This window comes from Nomascus leucogenys, chromosome 11, assembly GCF_006542625.1.
Source record: "Nomascus leucogenys isolate Asia chromosome 11, Asia_NLE_v1, whole genome shotgun sequence".
Taxonomy (NCBI): Eukaryota; Metazoa; Chordata; class Mammalia; order Primates; family Hylobatidae; genus Nomascus; species Nomascus leucogenys.
The window spans coordinates 22,709,364-22,736,630 of NC_044391.1; the positions used below are offsets into that span (position 1 = coordinate 22,709,364).

The 27,267-nt window shown below is 36.4% G+C and overlaps 1 protein-coding gene across 13 annotated transcripts in view; it reads right to left on the minus strand.

Moving 5' to 3' along the window:
- Window positions 1-27,267, minus strand: part of KRIT1 (KRIT1 ankyrin repeat containing) — a 44,969-nt gene that overhangs the window by 7,817 nt on the left and 9,885 nt on the right. For all 13 annotated transcript variants that reach the window (XM_030822075.1, XM_030822069.1, XM_030822073.1 and 10 more), the window contains 10 exons: window positions 26,432-26,675; window positions 25,831-25,946; window positions 25,471-25,614; window positions 19,306-19,462; window positions 18,488-18,595; window positions 15,592-15,748; window positions 14,670-14,821; window positions 7,435-7,601; window positions 6,715-6,802; window positions 6,016-6,222 (listed from right to left, as the gene is read on the minus strand). In XM_030822075.1, coding sequence (XP_030677935.1) covers window positions 6,016-6,222; window positions 6,715-6,802; window positions 7,435-7,601; window positions 14,670-14,821; window positions 15,592-15,748; window positions 18,488-18,595; window positions 19,306-19,462; window positions 25,471-25,614; window positions 25,831-25,946; window positions 26,432-26,675 — 1,540 coding nt within the window. The remainder of the gene's footprint in view (window positions 1-6,015; window positions 6,223-6,714; window positions 6,803-7,434; window positions 7,602-14,669; window positions 14,822-15,591; window positions 15,749-18,487; window positions 18,596-19,305; window positions 19,463-25,470; window positions 25,615-25,830; window positions 25,947-26,431; window positions 26,676-27,267) is intronic.

Genomic DNA, 27,267 nt, shown 5'->3' on the forward strand with positions numbered 1-27,267 from the left:
AAAAGGTCTTTCCCAAGGCATGTTATAGTCAAACTGTCAAAACTCAAAGATAACAAGAGAATTCTAAAAACCATAAGATAAATGCATCAGGTCACATATAAGGACATTGCCATCAAACAAACAACAGATTTCTCAGAAGAAACTACAGGCCAGAAGAGCCTGGGATGATGTGTTCAAAATGCTAAAAGTTAAAAAAAAAAAAGGCTTTATATTAGGTTGGTGCAAAAATAACTGCAATTTTTGCCATTGTTATTAGATCTAAAGGGAAAGACAGACCCCAATACAATAATAGTTGGGGAATTCGACACCCCATTCTCAACACTGAATGGATCAAAATAAATTAACAAAGAAACACTGGATTTAAACTGCACTTTAGACTAAATGGATCTAACAGCCAGGTGCAGTGGCTCACGCCTGTAATCCCAGCACTTTGGGAGGCCGAGGTGGTTGGTTGGATCACCTGCGGCCAGGAGTTTGAGACCAGCGTGGGCAATATGGCTACACCTCGTCTCTACTAAAAAACACAAAAATTAGCCAGGTGTGGTGGCACGTGCCTGTAATCCCAGCTACTCAGGAGGCTAAGGCAGGATAATTGCTTGAACTCAGGAGGCAGAGGTTCTACAGTGAGCTGAGATTGCTCACTGCACTCTAGCCTAGGCGACAGAGCAGGACTCTTGTCTCTAAAAAAATATAAACGAACAAACAAACAAATACATGGATCTAACAGACATTTACAAAACACTTCATCCATCAGCTGCAGAATACACATTCTCCAGGATACATCATCTGTTAGGCCAAAAAACAAGTCCCAATAAATTTTGTAAAAGTATCTTCTCAGATATAAACTATGATCACAATGAAATAAAACTATAAATCAGTAACAAAAGAAATTTTGGGAACTGTACAAATAAATGGAAATTAAACAACATGCTCCTGAATGAACATTGGGTCAATTAAAAAATTAAGAAGGAAATAAAAAGATTTCTCAAATGCAATGAAAATGAAAACACCATATACCAAAACCTAAGGGATGTAGTAAAAGCAGTATGAGAGGCAAGTTTACTGCAATAAACATCTATGGCAAAAAAGTAGGAAGATCTCAAACACTTAACGATGCACCTCAAGGAACTAGAAAAGCAAGAAAAAACCAACCCTGAAATTAGCAGAAGGAAAGAAATAAGAAAGATCAGACCAGAACTAAAAGAAAGAAAGACTTAAAAAAAAAAAAAAAAAGAAAAAAATTACAAAGGATCAACAAAACGAAAAGTTGGTTCTTCAAAAAGATAAAACGAGTAAACTGTTAGGTAGACTAACCAAGAAAGAAAGAAAATCCGAATAAACAAAATCATAAATGATAAAAGAGACATTGTAACTGAGACCACAGAAATAATAAAGACTCCTTAGAGACTATTAGGACCAATGACAGGCTAACAAATTGGAAAACCTAAAGGAAAAAGATAAATTCCTGGACACAGACAACCTACCAATATTGAACCAGGAAGGAAAAGAAAGCCTCAACAGATAAATTCTTGGTAATGAGGTTGAATCAGGAACAAAAAGTCTCTCAATAAACAAAAACCAGATGACTTCACTGCTAAATTCTACCAAACCTATTAATGAAGAACTAATACCAATTTTCTCAAAATAGCCCAAAAAACTGAAGAGGATTCTTCCTAATTTATTCAACGAGGCCAGCATCATTCCAATAACAAAACCAGACAAGGACACAACAAAAAAAGAAAACAAGAGTCCAACAGTCCTGATAAACATAGATGCAAAAATCATCCACAAAATACTACCAAACTGCGTCCAACAACACATCAAAAAGATAACACACCATGACCAAATGGGTATGCCTGGGAGGCAAGGATGATTCAACATATGCAAATTAATAAATGTGATACAATCAATAGAATGAAGGACAAAAACCACATAATAGTTTCAATAAGTGCAGAAAAAGGATTTCATGAAGTTCAATATCCTTTCGTGATGAAAAAAAAAAAAACCTCTCAGCGAATTCACATAGAAGGAACATACTTCAATCAATAAAGGCCATATATGACAAACCCACAGCTAATATCATACTGAAAGGGGAAAAGCTGAAAGCCTTTCTTATAAGAACTAGAATAAGACAAGGATACCCCACTTTCAACCACTTTTAATCAACATAGTACTGAAGTAATGGAAGTCCTAGACAGAGCATCAGGTAAGAGAAAGAAATAAAAGCCATACAAATTGGTAAACAGGAAGTCAAACTGTCCCTCTCTGCAGGTGACATGATCTTATATACAGAAAGACCTAGACTCTACCAAAAAACTAATAGAACTGATAAAACAAATTCAATAAAGTTGCAGGACACAAAACAAAATTCGCATACAAAAATAAGTAGTATTTCTATACACCAATAATGAACCAGCTGAAAAAGAAATCAAGAAAGCAATCTCATTTACTATAGCTAGTAAAAAAAATCAAATAACTGAGAATAAATCTAACTAAAAAAGTGAAAGACCTCTGTAATGAAAACTACAAAACATTGATGGAAGAAATTCAAGAGCACACAAAAAAAATAGAAAGATATCCATTCTCATGGATTGGAAGAGTTAATATTGTTAAAATAGCAATATAGGCCAGGCGCGGTGGCTCATGCCTGTAATCCCAGCACTCTGGGAGGCCGAGGTGGGTGGATCACCTCAGGTCAGAAGTTCAAGACCAGCCTGGCCAACATGGTGAAACCCTGTCTCTACTAAAAATACAAAAGAAAAAAAAATTAGCTGGGCATGGTGGTGCAAGCCTGTAATCCCAGCTACTTGGGAGGCTGAGGCAGGAAAACTGCTCGAACCCAAGAGGTAGAGGTTGCAGTGAGCCAAGATCACGCCACTGCACCCCAGCCAGGGCGATGAAGCAAGACTCTATCTCAAAATAAATAAATAAATAAATAAAAATAAAACAGCAATATTACCCAAAGCAATCAAGTAATTCAATGCAATCTTTATTGAAATACCAATGACATGCTTTACAGAAATAAAAAAAAATTCTAAAATTCATTGGAAGAACAAAAGATTCCAAATAGCCAAACCAATAGTGAGAAAAAAGAACAAAGCTGGAGGCATCACACTACCTAATTTCAAAAAATAAACTACGCAAACCTACAGTAACCAAACAGCATGATGTTATTGTAAATACAGATCCCAATGGAACAGAGAACCCAGAAATAAATCCATTTACAGCCAGCTCATTTTCAACAAAGCTGCCAAGAACAAATATTGGGGGAAAAAACACTCTGTTCAATAAATGGTATTGGAAAAATTGGATATCCACATGCATAAAAATAAAACTAGACTCCATCTCTCACCATATACAGAAATCAAGTCAATATGGATAAAAAACCTAAATGTAAGACCTGAGCCTATAAAACTAGTAGAAGAAAACATAAGGGAAATGCTTTTGGACATTGGTCTAGGCAAAGATTTTATGGTTAAGACTTCAAAAGCATAGGCAACAAAAACAAAAACAGACAAATGGAACTATTTAAACTATTAAGCTTCTGCACAGCTAATGTAACAATCAACAGAGTGAAGAGACAATGTGGTGAATGGGAGACAGTATTTTCAAACTGTTCATTAGACTAGGGACTAATATCCAAAATTTACAAGGAAATCAAACAATTCAACAGCAAACAAACATATCCCATTATAAAGTAGGCAATGATTAGAATAGACATTTCTGAAAAGAAGACATACAAATGGCCAAGAAGTATATTAAAAATGTTCACCACAAGTAATCGTCAGGGAAGTTCAAGTTAAAACCACAGTGACATTTCATCCCACCCCAGTTAGAATGGGTATTATCAAAATGACAAAAACATAACAAATGCTGGTGAGGATGCAGAGAGAAGGGAACTTTTATACAGTTAGTGGGAATATAAACTAGTAAAGCCATTATGGAAAACAGTATAGAGGTTTCTCAAAAACTAAAAATAAAACCACCATATGAACCAGCAATCTCACTACTGAGTATTCTTCCAAAAAGGAAATCAGTGGGATCCTGCAACCCCATGTTGACTGCAGCACTATTCACAATAGCAAAGATATGGAATCAACCTAAGTGTCTACCAACAGATAAATGAATAAAGAAAATGTGGTATATATGCACAATGAAATATTATTCAGCCATAAAAAAGAATGAAATCTTGTCATTTGCAACAACATGAATGGAATTGGGGGTCATTTTGTCAAGTGAAATAAGCCAGGCATAGAAAGTCAAATACCCTATGTTCTCATATATGTGAGACGTTGATGTCAAGGAGGTAGAGAGTTGAATGATGATTACCAGAGCTTGGAAGGGTAGGGTAGGGAGGAATAAGGAGAGGGTCAGTTAATGGGTACGAACATACAGTTAGATAGAATGAATAAGTTGCGGTGTTTCATAGTACACTAGGGTGACTATAGTTAATAATTTATCGTATATTTCAAAATAGCTACGAGATGAGTTGAAATGTTCCCAATACAAAGAAATTATAAATATTTAAGGTGATGAATTTCCTAATTACCCTGATTTGATCATTATATATTGTATGCATGTATCAAAATATGACATGTACCTCATAAATATGTACATCTACTATGTATCAATTAAAAAAATGAGTGGGACCCAGTGGTTCATGCTTGTAATCCCAGCACTTTGGGAAGCTGAGGCAGGAGGACCACTTGAGGCCAGGAGTTTGAGACCAAACTGTGCAACCTAACAAGATCCTGTCTCTGAAAGAAAAAACAACAACAACAAAGAAAAGCCAGGCATGGTGTCATGTGCCTGTAGTCCCAGCTACTGAGGAGGCTGAGGTAGGAGGATTGCTTGAGTCCACGAGTTCAAAGCTGCAGTGGGCTATGATTGCACCACTGATCCCCAGCCTGGGGAACAGAGTGATGTCTCAAAAAATAAACATATAAATAAAAAAATGTTTAAATGTAAAAAACAAAAAAACAATAAAGAAGCTCTGAAGTATTCCAGTGGATATTCAATCCCTTCCATATTTCATCCTGCTCCCCAAAAGGTTCTTGTACTAATTCTAATTTTTCAAAGTGAAGCCCTTGTGTCACATATAATATTTTTCTTTTTTTCATTTTTTTCAATTAACCTAACAAATGTTTTAAACAGGCAACACAATCACACAAACTTTCAAGTTGCAAAATGGCATTGTTATGGACTGAATGTTTGTGCCCTGCCTCCCAAAATTGGTATGTTGAAATCCTAACTCCTAATGTGATGGTATTGGGAGGTAGAGCCTTTGAGAAGTAATTATGTCATAATTTATGAGAGCAGGGCCCACATGAATGGGATTCATGCCTTTATAAAAGGGACCCCAAGATAACTCCCTCATTCTTTCTGCCATATGAGGCTACAGGGAGATGTCAGCAGTCTCCAAGCCAGAAAAACACTCTCACTAGAATCCAACCCCGCTAGCATGCTGATCTCAGACTTCCAGTTTCTAGAACTGTGAGAAATAAAACTTCTGTTGTTCATAAGCCAATCAGTCTATAGGGCTTTGTTATAGTGGCCTGAACTAGATAGGTATGTAATGAAAAGTTTCCTTCCTTACTTTTATTCCTAGTTACCTGGTTCCCTTCTCTAAAGGCTTCAAGAAATATTTTATGCATATACAACCAGTATGTATTTATGTAAAAATCATCCTCATTTCCTCCCATTTTAATACCAAGAGTAGGCAGCATATTACATATTGTTCAGCACCTTGCTTTTTCACTAAATATATCTTGCAGATCATTCTACACAAAAATACTCTTTATTCTTTTTTATGGCTGAAAGGTATTCCAATGCAGAAATGTAATATAATATTAACCCCTTACTGACAGTGATTTAGTGTCCCCCTTCATCTGACGTAATGAATGAGTTGCAATGAACAGTCTTGTATATATGCCATTTCTAAATTCTTCATGTAGGTTGGTACTGTTGTTTTAGGTATTATATGACATGATTGGTAAAAAAGAGCTGAAAATCTACCTTAGTTTCCATGTTGAGGAGATGAAGTCCTTTTATATTCACTCCTACATACACAGGGATGACTTTATGATTGCTGGGGCTTGCCTTTGTAAATATCTGTCCTGTGAAAAATGCTGCTCCATAAGTAGGAATTTCCCAGCAATTCTGTAAGAACATGCGCTGAAGGTGATGCATTTCTTTACTGACACCTTCACTTGTACTGAGATTCTAAAAACAAACAAGGTAAATTAAAAATAAAAGAGATGTGAAAGGAAAATGTACCACTGATAATCCAAATAGATCAACTAAGCAGTTTCTAAAATCAAGACTGCCCCTAAAGAATAAAATCATAGCACATTATATCAGGAGTACTTTTTCTCTTGTGATGTTAATATTAAAAAAAAAAAAATTGAGGTCTAAAAATACTGTCTATGCTATTGGGTTTTAATTGCTTCACGGGCATGGATAGTATATTATTTCAAATTTTTATCTTTAGTCCGTACCACAGTATTTGGCATGTAGAAGGTATTCAGTAAAAGATTATATATTACTAAAAATAAAAATATCTTGCTACTTTCAATTTCAAGCATTGTGAACTAGAAGATACATTTTTAATTTCAGGACTATAAATTTAATCTACCTATGTTTAAAATATTAATAACACTAACAAAGTTTCAACTAGCCTATAAAATGTCTTTTAATTTCTATTAAACAGCTTACCTTGTATTCATGAAGTATGCGATTTGTCCAGTGAGGTGCCTTACTTTTCAGTTTGGTAATAGGTACGATGGATTTTAGATTTTCTTCACTGTAAGCACACATGCCAACATCCTTTAAATAAGTCATCTTTAGTAGCTAAAGCATAGTAATCATTCTGCTACAAATGGCTTTCAGTAACATAATTTTTAAGCTGAAAAATATTTTGCTGTAAAATATCAGAGAACTCTAAAAATGTTAAGCAAAAAGCCACAAATCTCATATTATCAATTTAGATAAATGTTTCTTCTTTCCATAACCAGAAAATATTTTTGAAAATTGAAAACCACAATAACCAAATTCAGATATGCTTAAAACCTCAGTGTTTTCTCTCAAAGACTGAATACAAAACTAGTTTTTATGGTGGGATTCTTAAGTACATCTGCCTTATAAAATGTTTTACTACTTATTCAAGTCAGGTTTTAGTGAACTTATTTAAGCATAAAGAAAGATAAAGAAAAAATATAAAGTATATCAAACTATAGTCAAATATGAGAAAAGTAAAATTGGAGAGTATAACTTTAAGAATGCTTTACTATTACGTCTTTTCTCATTCTATGTCTTATATTATTTAATTCCAAACCAATGTAATGTATAAATATTTTCTAATAACATTTTTAAACTTTCTTGGTTAAACAGAATCTTGAGCATAGCACAAGACCACGCATAATATTAAATACTTACTTTAGGAAACCTTGCTTGTGTTTTTTACTCTCATAATTTCCATAGACTATTTGCAAAAGCAGACTTGCCAATGTTATCAGCTTAGCATCAGGAGCTGTATAAAAGCCCTTCAATAAATTATATCTGGCTTCATCAAAGAGAATAAGAATAGCTAGTGGGTCTTCAATCTTAAAAGAAAAAGTATAATTTGGTTATTAGGCTACAATTTCTTTTTACAAATGAACAACTTAATATGGGAAAAGCAAAAGCTACATATTTGTATATAAATGAGCTGTTACTGCTTTGAGCAGAGGTTGGCAAACATTTTTTTGTCAAGGCCCAGAGAGTAGTATTTTAAGCTTTGTAAGCTATATAATCGCTGTTGCAACTAATCAACTGTGGCACTGTAGCACAAAGAAAGCCACAGGTGATACATCAACAAATGGGTATGGCAGTGTTCTAATAAAACTTTATGTAGGAATACTGAAATATGAATTTCAAAAAATTTCGCATGACAGGAAATATTGTTCTTTCGGTTTTTTTAACAATCAAAAAACATTAAAAAAATTAGCTTGTGAGGTATACAAAAATTGGCAAAATATGGCTATAAGCTATAGTTTGCTAACCTGGTTGTCTAACAAATATTATCAGTTTATAAATATGGATAATTTTTAGCAAAATTTTACCTAAATTTTTGTATGACTGGAACATTTTTCTATTACCTATGCTTCATACAATACAGTAGTGGACTTCAAAGAAGATAAAAGGAAGTATCTTAATTTCCAAAGGACAAATGCATTTTTAAAAAGCCTGTTGTAAGACATTTTAAATTTTGACTAAAAAGACTTTACACTTTCAAATATTAATAATATTCAAGAAGAGTAAATTTTTGTTTCGTTTTTTGAGACAGGGTCTTGCTCTGCCAGCCAGGCTGGAGTGCAGTGGCATGAACATGTCCCACTGCAGCCTCGACCTCGTGGGCTCAAGCTATCTACCTGCCTCAGCCTCCCAAGTAGCTGGGACAAGAGGTGTGCAACACCATGCCTGGCTAATTTTTAAATTTTTTCAAGACAGAAGGTCTTGCCATGTTGCCTAGGCTGGGCTTAAGCAGTCCTCTCACCTCGGCCTCCCAAAGTGTTGGGACTACAGGTGTTAGGCACTGCACCTGGCCTAGATCTTTTTTTTTTTTAAACTTTAGTTTTAAGTTTATTCAATAAGATTAGTAAAGATTTGAGAAATCCTAGCCTACAGAATATATTCCTACTTGTACAAAGTCACCGGTTATAAAGTTTCTGAATAAATACTTAAAGTATTTCCAAATACAATTCATAATGATCCCAAGCTTGAATAAAAATGATCTTTGCGGCCAGGCACACAAAATTTTTGCTCACGCCTGTAATCCTAGCACTTTGGGAGGCCGAGGCGGGTGGATCACGAGGCCAGGAGATCAAGACCATCCTGGCTAACACGGTGAAACCCCGTCTCTACTAAAAATACAAAAAATTAGCCAGGCATGGTGGCAGGCGCCTGTAGTCCCAGCTACTGGGGAGGCTGAGGCAGGAAAATGGCGTGAACCCAGGAGACGGAGCTTGCACTGAGCCGAAATTGCACCAGTGCACTCCAGCCTGGGTGACAGAGAGAGACTCTGTCTCGAAAAAAAAAAAAAAAAAAGATTTTTGTAACATTAACTGAAATAATACTATTTTTCTATCTTAAAATACTCTATACAATATTAAAAAAACAATTTCATGGGAAAAAAATGAAGGGGACTGTTCTAAATTAAAAGAGACTAAAGAGACATCCAAATATAAAGCATGAGCCTTGACTAGATCCTGGGGCTGGGAGGTATAAAAGTATTTTGAAACAACTGGGAAAAATCTGAATTTGAATCAGATATTATGTAATTGTGTAATTATTAATTTTATTAGGTTGGAAACGTTATCGTGGTAGGTAGAGATGTCCTTATTCTTAGAAGATGCACACCAAAATATGTAGGAATGACACCTGCAACTCAGTTTAAAATGGTTCACAAAGAAAGTAAATACAGTCAAGCAAATTGTTAACAACTTGTGATCTAATGAATGGTAAATGGTGTAAACTGTATTACTTTTTAATATGCCTATGGCTTATTATTTTATTTCTCAAAATAAATGGAAAATGACTGAATGAAAGCATATTTTCTAATAAAAACTGACATTGTATATTTGAAGAATATGAGTAGATAATAAGTTACAATTCCCAATACCATGTTCAATGAGTTTTAGTCACCATTTTTTATTTTCTAATGAAATAATGATGTTTTCATCCTAAAAGGATGATGCTAAACAATAAGTGTAATTCTGTTTTTCAGATGGTACAAACAGGAATTTCCTAATTATATAATGAGTGAAAGAACACAACTGCTTTACCAGATTATCATGACATTCTGGTTTACCATAAGAACTTACTAAGCCTTGCTTCCTTTTTACTTGAGTCTCCTTTATTTTATAATTATGCAATTTATTTATCATCCAAGTATTATCATTACTGCTCCTTTTCTCTACCAGTGAAGTATTATAATATTACTTGGGAGGAGAAGGCAGACTGAGTATACTTAGATTATGTGCAGATTTTATAGATATCATACATTTTTTAAGTTATAGGGTAAAACAGATACAACATTTGTCATTTGAACCATTTTTAAGTGTGAAATTCAGTGGCATTAATTATGTTCACAATGTTGTGCTACCATCATTACTATCTAGTTCCACGTAGTTTATATCACCCCAAAGAGAAATTGTTAACTGGTAAGAATTTCCCACCCCTCCCCTAGCCCAGCACCTCTGATAACTTCCCATCTATTTTTTCCCTTTATGCCTTTGCCTATTCTAGATTACTTAATATAAGTAGAATTAAATTATTTGTTCGTGTCTGGCTTATTAGTGTTTTCAAGGTTCACTCATGTTGTCACACGTATCATAACTTCATTCCTTTGTATCAGTGAATAATACTCTTATTTGTATATATAGATGACATTTTGTTTGTCCACTCATCTGTTGATGGACACTTAGGGTGCCTCTACCCTTTTGGTTATTATGAATAATGCTGCAGTGACATACAAGTATGTTTGAGTCCTTGTTTTCAATTATTTCAGGCATGTATCTAGGAGTGGAATTGCTGGATCATATGGTAATTCTATTTTCAGATTTTTGAAGAACCATTGTTTTCCACAGTGGCTGCACCACTTTTCATTCCCACCTGCAATGTACCAGGGTTCCAATTTCTCTACATTTTTACCAACTCATTATTTTCTGTTTTGTTTTTTATAGCCATCCTAGTAGGTGTGGTTTCTCACTGAGGTTTTAATTTGCATTTCCCTAATAACTAATGATGTTGAGCATCTTTTCATGTGCTTGTTGGCTATTTATATATTCAAGTCCTTCGACCTATTTTATTTACAGACAGGGTCTTGCTCTTTCATCCAGCCCAGAGTGCAGTGGATGGATCATAACTGTAGCCTTGAACTCCTGGGTTCAAGTGATCCTCCCATCTCATTCTCCTGAGTAGCTAGAACTACAGGTGTGTGCCACCACGCCAGGCTGTTAAAAAAACAAAAAAACAACAACAAAAAAAAACTTTTTTGTAGAGATGGGTCTCACTATGCAGCCAGGCTGGTCTCAAATTCCTGGCCTCAAGTGAGCCTCCCACCTCATCCTTCCAAAGCACTGGGATTACAGAAGTGAACCACCACGCCCGGACTTTTTTTTTTTTTGAGATTGTCTTGCTCTATTACCCAGGCTGGTATGCAGTCGTGCGATATTGGCTCATTGTAACCTCTCCCTCCCAGACTCCAGCGACCTTCCCACCTCAGTCTCCTGAATAGCTGGTACTACAGTGTGTGACACCATGCCTGGCGAATTTTTAAAGTTTTTTAAAGAGATGAAGTTTCACTGTGTTGCCCAGGCAGGTCTCAAATTCCTGGGTTCCCATGATCCTCCCATCTCAGCCTCTCAAAAGTGCTGAGATTACAGGTTTAAGCTTACCGCACCGAACCCTGACCATTTTTAATTGGGTTGTTGGCCTTTTTATTGTTGAGTTGTAGGAGTTCTTTATATATTCTAGATAGTAAACCCTTATCTATGATTTGCTAATATTTTCTCCCATTCTGTTGCTTTTCACTTTCTTAATAATGTCCTTTAAAGCACAAAAGTTTTTGATTTTGATGAAGTTTAACTTACCCAATATTTCTTTTGTTGTTCATGCTTTTGTTGTCATGTCTGACTCCACTGCCTAATCCAAGGTCATGAAGATTTATCCCTTTGTTTTCTTCTATGAGTTTTATGGTTTTAGCAATTATATTTAGGTCACTGATGCATTTTTATTATTATAATATTTGAGATGGAGTCTCACTTCGTCACCCAGGCTGGAGTACAGTGGTGTGATCTTGGCTCACTGCAACCTCTGCCTCCCGGGTTCATGCAATTGTCGTGCCTCAACCTTCTAAGTAGCTGGGACTACAGAGGTGTACCACCACGGCTGGCTAATTTTTTGTATTTTTAGAAGAGATGGGGTTTTGCCATGTGGGCCAGGCTGGTCTAGAACTCCTGTCCTCAAGTGATCCACCCGCCTCAGCCGCCTCAGCCTCCAAAAGTGCTGGGATTACAGGTGTGAGCTACCATGCCCAGCCATTTTAACTTTTTATATGGCACGAAGTTGGGGTCCAATTTCCTACTTTTGCAATGTGAACTTACAGTTATACCAGCACCATCTGTTGAAAAGACTCTTCTTTCTCCATTAGATGAACCTGGTAGCCCTGTCAAAAGTCTACTGGCTGTATATGTATGGGTTTATTTCTGAAAACTCAATTCTATTCCATTGGTCTGTATGTTTATCCTTATGCTAGAGTACCACAATGCTTTTGATTACTTAGCTTTGTGGTGTGCTTTGAAATTGAGTAATGTCAATCTCTCAACTTGATTCTTCTTTATTCAAGATTGCTTTGGCTATTTGAGGCCCCTTGCAATTCTTGTGCATTTGAGGACTGTCTGTTCCACTTTCACAAAAAAAGCTATTGGAATATTGTTAGGGACTGCATTAAATCTGTAGATCACTTTGCTAGTAGTGACATCTTAACAACGCTAACTATTCCTATCACTGAACATGGAGATGTCTTTCCAGTTATCAGGTCTTATTTTTCAGCAATGTTTTATAGTTTTCAGTGTACAAGTCTTGAACTTCTTCTGTTAAATTTATTCCTGGATATTTTATTCTTAGATGCTATTTTAATGGACTTCTTAATCTCTTTCTTGTATTCTTTGCTGGTATATAGACAACAGATTTTGTATGTTGAGCTTATACCTTGAAACTTCGCTGAATTAATTTATTAGCTCTAGCTTTCTTGTGGATTCTTTGGGAATTCCTATGTATACGTCATTTGCCAAAAACTAAGGTCTTGATTATTGGTGAAAGTGCACATCCTAATTTTGTACCTTATCTTAGGAGGACAGTTTTCAGTCTTTTACCATTGAATATGATATTAGCTGTGGGTTTTTCGTGAACACGCTTAATCATGCTGAGAAGTTCGCTTGTATTCCTGGTTTTCTGAGAGTTTTTTAAATCATGAAAGGGTGTTGGATTTTGTCAAATGCCTTTCTGCACCAATTAAGATGATCATGTGTTTTCTTCCCTTCCTTTCATTCTATTAATGTGATTCTAACACATTTTTAACAAATAATGAAGTCCTTAGTTTTTGGTAAATTTCATAGCAATTTTTATGTGACTCCTAGTATATTTGGCTGAGAGGATCACCTCTATCTTTGGCTTGATAATATAAAAGGAGCAATATATATAGTTATGTACAAAATGTTTACCAAGTTTGGACATGGCTGTTGAAATTTTCTTGTGCTAAAATTTAACTGTGTTTGTTTAATATTCCCTGAGAATAAAGAATTAAGAAATGTATTCTATTTTTTTCTTCACTAACATTGTAAGACCGTAAAACAATTTCACCATATTTAGATTATCATGCCTAATTTAAGCTGTTATAATCTCTCCCTTGTCCATTCATCCTTCTTTTTTTTTTTTGAGACGGAATCTCGTTCTGTCGTCCAGGCTGGAGTGCAGTGGCATGATCTCGGCTCACTGCAACCTCCGCCTCCCAGGTTCAAGCAATTCTCTGCCTCGGCCTCCCAAGTAGCTGGGATTACAGGCGCCTGCCACCATGCCTGGCTAATTTTTGCATTTTTAGCAGAGACGGGGTTTCACCATCTTGGCCAGGCTGGTCTTGAATTCCACCCGCCTTGGCCTCCCAAAGTGCTGGGATTACAGGCATGAGCCACTGTGCCTGGCCCATTCATCCTTCTTATGGCATTATGTCACTTCTTCCTCTCTAAAATCCACAGTAGTTCAAATCCAAATATACTTGTCTGGACAGACTTCTTTTTATCAAATGTAAATACTATTCTCATTTTTTACTATGTATAGAGTTCTCTGTTTGAGTTAAGATGAGCTACTTAGGCTAGGCACGGTGGCTCACGCTTGTAATCCCAGCATTTTGGGAGGCCAAGATGGGCAGATCACTTGAAGCCAAGAGTTCAAGACCAGCCTGGCCAACATGGCAAAACCCCATCTCTGCTAAAAATACAAAATAAGTTAGCTGAGTGTGATGGCACACGCCTATAATCCCAACTACTTGGGAGGCTGAGGTATGAGAACCGCTTAAACCTGGGAGGTGGAGATAGTAGTAAGCCGAGATTGTGCCACTCCAGCCTGGGAGACAGAGCAAGACTCAGTCTCAAAAAAAAAAAAAAGAAAAAAAAAGATGAGCCACTTACGGACTGCTAAGAATGACTTTCGCATTGTTCCCTTTGCTAGTATAATCTTATCCACCCAGGATGTTCTCTTCCACACCAGTGTTTCTCTTTCTTCCTTCAAAATGTATACAACTGATTAGCCCTTTATTAAGTTTATCCTTGACAGTGTACTTCCTAACTAGTCTAAACAATTTTTTTTCCTGTATAATTTGGCTCCACATCTGATTGCTAATTTTCTTTAGGATAGCGTCCCTATTTCTTTTGTATTCTTAAGACAATGGGAGTGGAAATGAAAAATCCCAACCAAGGGCTTTGTAAGTAGATCAACTGAAACTCCACCAATTATCACAGGGATGTAAGGATTGATTTAAGGATGTAAGCACAATTTCTGCCTCTAGTGCTTACGATAGAAACTCAACAGATTTTGTGCATTTAAATAACTGTAAGTAAGATTTCCAAGCAAACCTGTTTTTCAACTTCCAAAGGAAGTCTCACATCTCTTCTTAGAAAAAGCTGAGGTGTTTCCCTTTGAGGATCCAGATTAGTCAATTCAGCAAGTATTTCTGGCCAGTCACGAACATGTTGCAAGGGTTTATGATATGGTTTGAGTTGAAGGCCTGAAAAACATCTTTCCTTTTATAAATGATAATGTAAAAAGTCAATTATATCAATGCATAGAAACTTTGTATTAAACTATCTGCACTTCTGTACTGAATACTCACAAATTAAATTTAAATCTAAAATTAACATTTTAATCAATATGACTACCCAATTTGCGGTTAACTGCTTATTATCAAGAATATAAGAATTATTAAAAATAATTCTTACATAAAATTTATCAAATGTATATGAAATCCTTAATTCCATTATAGCCTATTTAATTATGACATAAGTGGAATTCCTAGTTAAAAAGATACAACTAAGCTATTAAATAACCAATCACATCAATCAAATTCTTTATGTATGGGTAACACGTTGAGGAACAAATATATAGTGTCATTAGGTTGATTTTAAATAAAAAGGTTGATTTTAAATAGAAAACTAATGTAAGAGAAAAGAACATTTGTATTATTTCAAAATGAGCACAAAAAATAAAGGCAAGTTGCATAAGCACAACATTTAATGGCATTCAAATCAAATGCCATTGCCATAGAAGAAAAGTTTTGTTTTTTAATTATTAAAAAATGCTTTGAATGAAGCAGGGAAGGGGGTGGGCAGGGACTTACCTGTTTCAGCAGTTTGAACACTAACAATTTATATAAAAGAGAAGAACATTGTATTATTTCAAAATTTAAGAGTCAAGAATAAAAAGAAGTTATACTTTTTACCAACCCACTCCCAAAAAGGAATAATAAGGTTTACTGTAACATAATAAAAACTTTCTTACTGAGGTTTTCTGAACAAATCCATATAGTGAAATATTGCTGAGTTTCTTGAGAGAGACGCATTCCTTCCATTATCTGCTGCACTGTGGTATTATTTCCATGCTTCAATTCAACAGAACGATATGACCCATCCATTCTGTATATTCGAACTTTTTCATACTACAAGAAACGATAACTTATGTAACCAGCTTAAAAAATTATACATCACAATCTAACAAGATACTTTCCTTCAACTTCATGTGCTTTATTATAGATTTCTAACATGAAAAATATCAGAAACACTGTTTCAAGTGAGAATCTGTTGGTGATATTTTAAAAACATTTTACTGGCCAGGCACGGTGGCTCACGCTTATAATCCCAGCACTTTGGGAGGCAGAGGCGGGCGGATCACGAGGTCAGGAGATCGAGATCATCCAGGCTAACAGGTGAAACCCTGTCTCCACTAAAAATACAAAAAAAAAAAAAAAATTAGCCGGGCGTGGTGGTGGGCGCCTAGAGTCCCAGCTACTCAGGAGGCTGAGGTGGGAGAATGGCGTGAACCCCGGGAGGAGCTTGCAGTGAGCCGAGATCGTGCAACTGCACTCTAGCCTGGGCGACAGAGCAAGACTCCGTCTCAAAAAAACAAAAAACAAAAAAAAATTTTTACTACCATTACTTGTAATTTCTAAAATATTTTCCTCTGGATGTTCCAGAAATAAGTTTGGGAAACTAAGGAGAATGACTTAAAAAAATACTCCATGTCAAATTCTTTTGATAGGATGTTTTAGCGCCTTTAATGTACAATGTAAATATCAAACAAGAGATACAAACTTGGTTACTGAATCTAGTGTTAGCCAAGTATTTCATGAGTCTAGTGGGTCACAAATAATACAACAGAAATGTGTACCACCAATAACTTGTCCTACGAGGAATTTGTGATGGAACACTTTGCAGGTAAAAGTTATCAATGAACTTTGAGCCAGTTTCCTTCCCCCAGTTTAGAAAATTCCAGAGTAGTAGCATTCTCAATGGATTTTTATTGTTATAGGAAGTAACTGATGTCCCCAAATAACTTCCAGGCCAGTTCACTTTGGATAAAAGAACTTCACCCCTCCTACCTTATTCATTCACAATATAAAAATTATATCAGGGATAAAAATGAGTTAAAACTACATAGTTAGAAAATAAATTGCAATGAAGTATAACATAAGGGTACCTGTACTGCTTGTCTATTTCCTTGACTCTGTCTTATGCTCTTGGAGTGTTTTGAAAAAATGCATGAGTGTGTGGTATGTGTGTAATATTAAAGGCAGAGACCATATATTCCTTATAATTTTCAGCACTTTGTCATGTTAAATCCAAACAGATACTCAACAAATACTTATTGTATAGTTGTTGGTTAATGCCTGGAGAGGCTTAGGTAAATGGGTTATATCTGTTAGTATAAACCCTTTATCCTTTATTTGTTGGTATAAATCTTATTTCAAACAGTTTTTAAACTAATGATAGCCAGGAGTGGTGGCACATGTCTATAGTCCCAGCTACTCAAGAGTCTGAGGTGGGAGGACTGCCTAAGCCTAGAAGGTTGAGGCTGCAGTGCATCACGATTGTCTGTGAATAACCATTGTACTCCAGCCTGGGCAACATAGTGAGACCCTGTCTCATAAAAATAAAAATAATTAAATTAATAATTTTTATAATCATTATAACCCTTAGGCATAATTGAGTTTCTTCTCATTGTTAATTCTTCTGTATTTTAATGTCACTAATTTGAGGTTTATGCCTCTAAATACAATTATTATTTTAATAGCTACATTTGCCAGCATTTTCGATTTATGAGTTTATTTCGTTGTAATTAGATGGAAAGGCCAGGTTGAGTTAGCAGAATAAAAAAGATTGGAAACACCTATTTTACTTTTATGAGGAGGAAAATGAGTCTGTTATATATAAACTAACTTGCTGAGACTGAATGAATGATGTGCAATGCTTTTATTTAAAAATATAAAATGTTGCTTAAGAGGCCTAAGTAGAGGGATATGCGACAATGAATAGATTAAAATTATGTGTAATCAGGCCGGGCGCGGTGGCTCATGCCTGTAATCCCAGCACTTTGGGAGGCCGAGGCAGGCAGATCATGAGGTCAGGTGATCGAGACCATCCTAGCTAACACAGTGAAACCCCATCTCTACTAAAATTACAAAAAATTAGCCGGGCGTGTTGGCAGGCGCATGTAATCCCAGCTACTCGGGAGGCTGAGGAGGAGAACTGCTTGAACCCGGGAGGCAAAGGTTGCAGTGAGCTGAGATCGTGCCATTGCATTCCAGCCTGGGTAAAAGAGCAAGAGAGACTCCATCTCAAAAAAAAAATGTTTAATCAACACATCAAGCGTAGAAATTATATGAAAATTTTAAGTGTTCTGAAAGTTTTATTTACTTATTTTTGCAAGTTTTATTTTGTTATGCAAGAATAAACATCCAAATGTTACGGATAATACAGTCTACAATGAGGTTTTTTGTTTGTCTGAGACAGAGTCTCGCTCCGTCGCCAAGGCTGGAGTACAGTGGCACAATCTTGGCTCACTGCAACCTCCGCCTCCCGGGTTCAAGCAATTCTCCTGTCTCAGCCTCCTGAGTAGCTGGGACTACAGGTGCACGCCATCATGCCCAGCTGATTTTTGTATTTTTCATAGAGATGGGGTTTCACCATGTCTGGATCTCTTGACCTTGTGATCCGCCTGCCTCTGCCTCCCAAAGTGCTGGGATTACAGGTGTGAGCCACCATGCCTGGCCTACAATGAGGTTTTATAGCAGTAAAGAAGCCATAATCGTTTGTCTTTCCACTCTTGCCACAGATCCTCAAATTTAAATCTTATTAATTTAAATACTATGCCTGGCTCTAACTATGAAGATAATTCTTACTGGTTTGTTAATGGCTTCCTTCAACAATTTTGCAGCTTCTTCCCAGTTGTTTTGTTTGTTTTCTTCACAAATATTTAATGGAGATCTTCCTTGTTGGTCTGTTATATGCTAGAAATGTGGGTGGGGAGGGGGAAAAAAGGCATTACATATTATGATATTCTAAAGGAAAATGTCATACAATTAATCAAAGTTTCATAAAAAAAGAGACTCTTGTCAAGTACTAAGTAAATATTAACCACACTTGGTACGTATTATGTTTAGAATAAACAAGAGTTGCCAAGATAAAGGACTCAAAGCACTAATCAATGTGATGACTGTTTTTTAAAAGTTCTGATATAGACATAATAAAGGTTTTAATACTATTATTTTCCTCTTTATGATATTTCCTTTTTATGAATTTCCTTTATGAAATTCTGGAAAATCTTTTTCCTTTTTCAAGATGTTTTTGGAGAAGTACAATATAAAATGAAGAGGTTAAATTCTACATACATTCTGAAGACAGACTGTGGTGATGGTTGTACAATAATGTAAATGTACTTAATGCCACTGAATTGTACGCCTAAAAATGGTTAATGTAAATTTTAGGCGAGGTGTATTTAAAAAATCTAAAAAAAAAGTATGTTCAAAAGCACAACTCATATATTCCATTACTTATTCTACAAAGCACAACTCATATATTCCGTTACTTATTCTATAAAGTAATGGAATTTATTTTTATTTTTCAGATGAACTCTCAAACATACAATTTAACATTTTAGTGTCATTACTTGTTACTCACTGCTTGAATATTATTTTTAAAAACCTGGAAAATAACTTACTCTATCAATTTCTGGATGGTTTAGGAGAATCTGTACTATTTCAGCATGTCCTCCTCCAGCAGCAAAATGAAGAGGAGAACTAAGTTGTCCATTTAAAAGGTTTGGATTGCACTTTCCTTTCTCTAACAATATGCGAGTGGCCTCAACTTTTCCATACCTGTATAAAAAAACAAACAAACAAAAAACAAAAAAAAAACTTACCTAAAAAAAACATCTGAAATGTTTTTAAAAATCCAAATTTAGATGGTATCTCAAAGAAATCTAAGAATTTTCTAGGACAGAGAGCAAAGGATTATTAAGATACTGACATAATGTTTTCAATGATTAGGGGTTTCTTATTAATTATTCTGGTTCAATTAAACGGTTTCTATTTCTGATAAACTGGAAGAAAATATAACCTCAAATACAAGATAGAGCAGATGACAGAAACATCCCATGTGAACTGCAAAGGTTAGATACAATTTTTAGTCAAATATAGTTTCAGAAACAGAAAATAACTCATATAAGAAAACTTAGTAAGAATGCTTTTCACTTAGGCCCGGCTGTTTACAAAATAGGCCCAAAGATGTAATTCTATACATAGTTGCTATATTAGACAATGTGAGAGAGACAAAGATGTATAAAATATGTGGTCTCTACCCTGAATGGTTTACAGTGTTATTTGAGGCAAAACATAAACATGGGATAAGTTACATAATGCTGTAAAATTTAAGTATGGTAATGTTTGTTCACGCTTTAAAAAACATCAGAGGCTGGGCGCAGTGGCTCACACCTATAATCCCAGCATTTTGGGAGGCAGAGGCAGGCGGATGACAAGGTCAGGAGTTCGAGACCAGCCTAACCAACATGGTGAAACCCCGTCTCTACTAAAAATACAAAAATTAGGCGGGCATTGTGGCACACGCCTGTAATCCCAGCTCAAGAGATATAATTCCAGAAAACAAGAGATATGATTTCAGTCTAGATGGTCCTGTAAAGTGCTCTGATAGAAGAACAATTTGAACTGAATGTTACTGTTTCTGAGACTGAGTCTCACTCTATGCCCAGGCTGGAGTGCAGTGGTGCAATCTCAGCTCACTGTAACGTCTGCCTCCTGGGTTCAAGAGATTCTCGCATCTCAGCCTCCCAAGTAGCTGAGATTCAGGCACGTGCCACCACACCCAGCTAATTTTTGTGTTTTTAGTAAAGATGGGGTTTCGGCCGGGCGTGGTGGCTCATGCCTATATTCCCAACACTTTGGGAGGCCAAGGTGGGCTGATCACAAGGTCAGGAGTTCGAGACCAGCCTGGCCAACATGGTGAAACCTTGTCTCTATTAAAAATACAAGAATTAGCTGGGTGTGGTGGCAGACACCTGTAATCCCAGCTACTTTGGAGGCTGAGGCAGGAGAATCACTTGAACCCAGGAGGCGGAGGTTGCAGTGAGCCAGAGATTGCGCCACTGCACTCGAGACTGGGTGACAGAGCAAGACTCCCTCTCGGTGGGGGTTGCGGGGGGAAGGTGGGAAGACAGGGTTTGGCCACGTTGCCCAGCCTGGCCTCTAACTCCTGGGCTCAAATGATCCACCTGCCTCAGCCTCCCAAAGTGCTGGGATTAGAGGCGTGGGCCACCATGCCCAGCCTGAACTGAATTTTTAAATAGGAAAGAACTGAAGAGATGTTGAAGAGAGGTAAAATATTTTAGGTAGACAGAAAAGGAGTAAGCAAAGGTTTCAGAAGAGTACAAAGCATATGCACACAGTGAGTCAACCTCTTGGTTACAGCCAAAGACTTATGTAAGGCTGCACTCTGAAGCAAGGGTAGAAAGTAATTTGTTGTGTGGAAATAAGACGGTGAGGTGAGGGGAGAAATGGAAACTTGGTTTTGGTTTTAGATATGGAACATCTGAGGGGAAAACAGCCCATCTTTAGAACTGATTTTCCATCTGTTTTTCCTTTCTTCCCCTTCGCAAATACAATGCCTTTTTCTATACTCCAAATCAGATACTTTCATCCTACACCTTACTCAGGTGATTTGTTTTGCTCAGTTTTGCTATTCTTTTTTTTTTTTTTTAACTTTTATTTTAGACTCTGGGGTACATGTGCGAGTTTGTTATATAGGTAAACTCGTGTCATGGGGGTGTGTCGTACAGATTATTTCACCACCCAGGTACTAAGCCTAGTACTCAATAGTTATTTTTTCCGCTCCTCTCCCTCCTCCCAGCTTCCACCCTCAAGGAGGCCCCAGTTCTGCTGTTCCCCTCTTTGTGCTCATGAGTTCTCATCATTCAGCTCCCATGTGTAAGTGGGAACACATGGCATTTTCTGTTCCTGCGTCAGTTTGCTAAAAATAATGGCCTCCAGCTCCATCCATGGTCCTGCAAAGACATGATCTTGTTCTTTTTTTCTGGCTGCATAGTATTCCATGATGTATACGTACCACATTTTCTTTAACCAATCTGTTATCATGGGCCTTTAGGTTGATTCTATGTCTTTGCTATTGTGAATAGTGCTGGAATGAACATTGCATGTGTGTGCATGTGTCTTTATGGCAAAATGATTTATATTCCTCTGGGTATATACACAGTAATGGGATTGCTAGGTCAAATGGGAGTTGTTTTAGCTCTTTGAGGAATTGCCATACTGCTTTTCACAATGGTTAAACTAATTTACACTCCCACCAACAGTATATAAGCGTTCCCTTTCTCTGCAACCTTGCCAGTATCTGTTATTTTTATGACTTTTTAATCACAGCCATTCTGACTGGTGTGAGATGGTACTTAAACTAAACAGCTGCTCTGCACAGCAAAATAAACTATCAAGAGTACACAGACAACCTACAGAATGTGAGACAATATTTGCAAACTATGCATTTGACAGAAGTCTAATATCTAGCATCTATAAGAAACTTAACAAATTTATAAGAAAAAACCACCCCATTAAAAAGTGGGTAAAATACATTAATAGATACTTTTCTAAAGAAGACATACATGCAGCCAAGAGACATATGAAAAAAAGCTCAATATCACTGATCATTAGAGAAATGCAAATCAAAGCCGCAATATTCTTTGCTATTCTTAAGGCATCCTTTCCCCCTTCCTGATTTCGTTCAGGTTAAATTCCATTATGCCTCTGAAATAGTTTAAAATCTATCTTCTCTATATTCCCACTATGTTTTAGCATTCTATTTTTGCTTCTTTTTTGTGACTTATTTCATTCGACCTAATTTCATCCTTGTTTATCCATACCTCTTCTCTATCAGCTTGGAAGCCCCTTGAGGGTAGGGACAGTGTCTTTATATTCTCCAAAATGCCTTATATACAAAAGATAAGTGACTGAAATGTTTAGTAGGCAACTTGAAACTACTTAGGCGGAAGGCAAAGGCTTAGAGTATCTATCTGAGAATATGTAAAATCATCTCACTGAAAAGAATTAAATGGTCTGAAAGAATGGATGAAATCTTTCTGAGAACGAATTTAGAGAAATATGATCACCTTAGAACAATGAAATACATCTAAAAGGGAAAAGATAGTGAGGGAGCAATTTGAGAAGTAATAATAAAAATAATACAAACATACATTTTGTATGATGCTTTAAAACTTCCCAGCTACCTTCTTATATAATTATTTAATATAATCATAGAAATTTATAAAGTAGGCAGAGGTACTTTTTTTACTGCACGGATGAGAAAAATGGAGCTTGATGCGGTTAACTAACTTGCCCAACGTCTCATGGTGACTAGCCAGAGTTAGAAGCCAGTTTTCTGAATCTTAGTAGTACTACTACTAAGACACAGGTTTGGATCACAGAATGGAGGCCAGTGAGTGTTTCAATAGCAATGATAAGATATCAATAATATCTTGCATTTGTACTGACCTTCATTATAGCTCCATTATACCCTTTCAACTCCAATTTGTTCTTAGAATGAAAAGTAGTCAAGAATTAAATGCTGCAGAGCAGGGAAACAGATCAAAAACTCAGAAAAAGTTAAGGTTTATGAAGAGTGAAAAAGAGAAAGCAGAGTGTGTCTCCCACTCACCTTTGAAATCTGGCTGTGAAAGGAGGGAAAGAAACAGGATGGTAGCTAAAAGAAGTAGGTTCAGGTGAAAGTAACTTTCAAGGAAGAGAATCATGCATGTTTGAGGGCAAGAAGAAAGTAGATGTGGAAAAAGAAAAGCGAATTTAAGGGGAATAAGAAGAATTTTTACACGTATACCCTATGATACAGGAGAGAGATGGGGACAAAAAGTGATCATTAGAGATGGAGAAGAACATTTCTGATGCCTTAAATTTTCTTTGAAAATAGGGGGCAAAAAAGAGTATAGGGAATGAAAGTAGAAAAAGAAAGTAGTGAAAGTTTAAGTACTTAGGAGTAGAAAGGTTTAGAACAGCTTGGAAGGGGAGGACTAAAAGGCTGAATGAAACAAAGACATTTTTTTTTTTTTGAGACGGAGTCTCGCTCTGTCGCCCAGGCTGGAGTGCAGTGGTGCCATCTCGGCTCACTGCAAGCTCCGCCTCCTGGGTTCACACCATTCTCCTGCCTCAGCCTCCCGAGTAGCTGGGACTACAGGCGCCTGCCACCACACCCGGCAAATTTTTTGTATATTTAATAGAGACGGGATTTCATGGTGTTAGCCAGGATGGTCTCAACCTCCTGACCTCGTGATCTGCCCACCTTGGCCTCCCAAAGTGCTGGGATTACAGGCGTGAGCCACTGCACCCGGCTGCATGTGATTTCTTTTAGTATTGTTTTTGCTGCCGGTATTTTCTGGTAATCTGAAGAAACAACTATTAACTCAGTTAAAGACGATTACAGTAACTCTTAATACAAAAATTCCATGTAATAAGAAATATAAGAGCATATTTTTAAGGAAACAGAAAAAAGATCTTTATATATATGTATTATATATATATACACACACACACACACACACACAGACATATAAAGCAACTATAGTTAGCTGCTTGATTACAAATATTAAAATCAGATAAATCAAAAGAATTTTGAGTTGGAAGAAACTCTAGAAATGATCAATTGCATTTTATATATGTATAAATAAGCTGACATGCAGAGAGGTAAAGTGAATTACCTTGCTCAATCTAATACAACTAAGACACTGTGGACATTTAACAAGGCAATAAATAATGTGGTACTTTTTTTTTTTTTTTTTTTTTTTGAGATGGAATCTCACTCTGTCACCAGGCTGGAGTGCGGTGGTGCAATCTCGGCTCACTGCAATCTCTGCCTCCCGGGTTCAAGCGATTCTCCTGCCTCAGCCTCCCGAGTAGCTGGGATTACAGGCATGCACCACCACGCCCAGCTAATTTTTGTATTTTTAGTGGAGACGGGGTTTCACCATGTTGGCCAGGATGGTCTTGATGTCCTGACCTCGTGATCCACCCGCCTCGGCCTCCCAAAGTGCTGGGATTACAGGTGTGAGCCACTGGGCCTGGCCGGTACCTCTTAAATTAGCCAAGGAAGCTTACTTTAAACAATAGGTGAAGAGCAACTTTCCTACAGAAATAATGTAAAAAACTTTATTATACCCTTTCTAGAAGATGACTTATAGTAAACAGTTAACTACTACTCTAAACACTAACAACCCAGCCCAACTGAGGGGAAAAATAATTATGTGAGAGAAGGAGACCAAGAGCTACACTGGGCAACTAGTGGAAAGAGCTAACCCCAAACCTGTCCCAACACTAGTATCTAACATAATGGAAAGCTGTGGTTCTAATGAAGGCTTTTGAGGGCTTCTTAATAACCACAGTTTCTCAAAGCACTAAAAGGATACTTTTATAACAAGACACAAGGTCAAATCGTAAGTAGTTAACACGTGCAAACTTCCAGTAAGGATAAGCATAACATAATCCCAGTACAAAACAAGAGAAACTGCAAGGGTGAATAAGTGACCTTGTACTCTACAACGACATTTACTAGTCATTAAGTATCCTACTATATGACCTTGCAATGCCTAAGAACACTAACAGTACGTTCCCCATGGGGCAGACCTTACAGTTCTGAACATTGGCACATATACAATCATCTAAGATCAAAACAGAAAACTCCTAAGGCAAACAAGTAGAGAAAAAGTATTTGGAATGAGAACAGTCTTGAAAAGAAGCACTAACATTTATAATTAAAAATGTATTCTTTCTAAAAAGAAAAGAATAAATATTCCATTTACCAGCATGCATAATGAATGGGTGCCCAGTGGTCACTATCTAATTGGTTGACTGAAAATCTTTCACTGAGAAGACGGCTTAGTAATTCTGAATCTCCTTCACAGGCGCTTCGGTGGAGAGGAAAATCATCTACCCACTGTCGTTCCCTAATCATTAAAAAGAAATTTTGAAAAATACAAACAGGACTGTAAAAATTGTTTCAAAAGAAATGTGACACATCTATGAAAGCTTTATATCACTGAGCAGCTGTAAACTCAGTAGTGACTACAATGTACACAAATTGCATATATAATTTTAAACAATACTTTAAATTAGAATGTAAGTTTTTATAAAAGCAATGTGGAGTAAAACCGAAACAGTACTTGTCTTCTGTGACACTGCTCATGCTTCTCTGCCATTTTTCCTGTTTAGGTATTTGGATTTTTGAGTAGTCTGGAGCTCCTAGACCAAAGTATGGATTTATTACCACTTTATCTACCTAGAAAGGGAAAATAATAATAAAAACCCATTAAGAGCTTTGTCATCTTAAATGTTTACATGTTTCTATTTTAAATTTTTATTTATTGATTGATTGATTGAGAATGAGTCTTGCTCTGATGCCCAGGCTGGAGTTCAGTGCTGCGATCTCAGCTCACTGCAACCTCCGCCTCCCAGGTTCAAGCGATTTTCCTGCCTCAGTCTCTGGGGTAGCTAAGACTACAGGGGTACGCCACCACATCCAGCTAATTTTTGTATTTTTAGTAGAGACGGGATTTCACCATGTTGGCCAGGCTGGTCTCGAACTCCTGACCTCAGGCAATCTGCCCTCCTTGGCCTTCCAAAGTGCTGGGATTACAGGCGTGAGCCACTGCACCAGGCCTTCACGTTTATAATTAGTAATAGATGTATATATCTCAGGAAAAAAAAATTACGCTTGAGATAAAACGTCTTTTAAATCAGAGCTAAAATTCATTCAACTCTTACCCGATTTGTATATTGAAGATCTGATCCAAACAAAGGGTTGTAAATACAGGTATCTGCTTTCTCTAGGGCTAACATCTTACTCTTTATTTCTAGTGCACTATAGCCCATATGTAGTGAGTTTTCTGTCTGACCTGATTCAGTAGCATATGCAGGATTTATGACATTAGTTTTTATCCGCTCAAGAGGAGAAGGTCGGAATAAAGCTGGAATAAAGTGAGATTGTGCATGACGTTCATCTAACCACCTGGCAAAATAAAAAAAGAGGAAGAAGTAGCCGTTCGAAAGTGAAGATGAAAAAGGTAGATTACTATCTAACTCTGATATATGACACTTGTGAATATTACCTTCAGATTTTTATAATTTTAATTTAGTGTTAAGTACTTTATTATTTTTAAAATTTATTTATATTGCAAATTGATTTTTTTTAACAATTAAAAAAACATGCATAATACTGTACATACTTTAGGGGCACATGTGATAATATGTTCATATGATCTATAAAGATCAAGTCAGTATACAAATACTTCATTTATTATTAATAAAAGTTTCGTTAATGGATATGGCAAATAAATTTTTAAAATGTATATGCCATTATAGTAATAAAAACTCCTTTCAAAAAACATAAAAGTTCTGTTAAAATTCAAACTACTGAGATGTAGGTGATATCAGCCCTGTTCTTACAGAAAGACAAAGGCATAAGAAGTTGAATGACTTATTCACTGATAAGAGTAACTCAGTATTAAATGTATAGCTTCATAACAGGGGAATCTTAATTCTTAAGCCAGGGCAGTGTTTGCCATTTCTGAAAAATAAAATTAACATGCTGTACCCAGGCC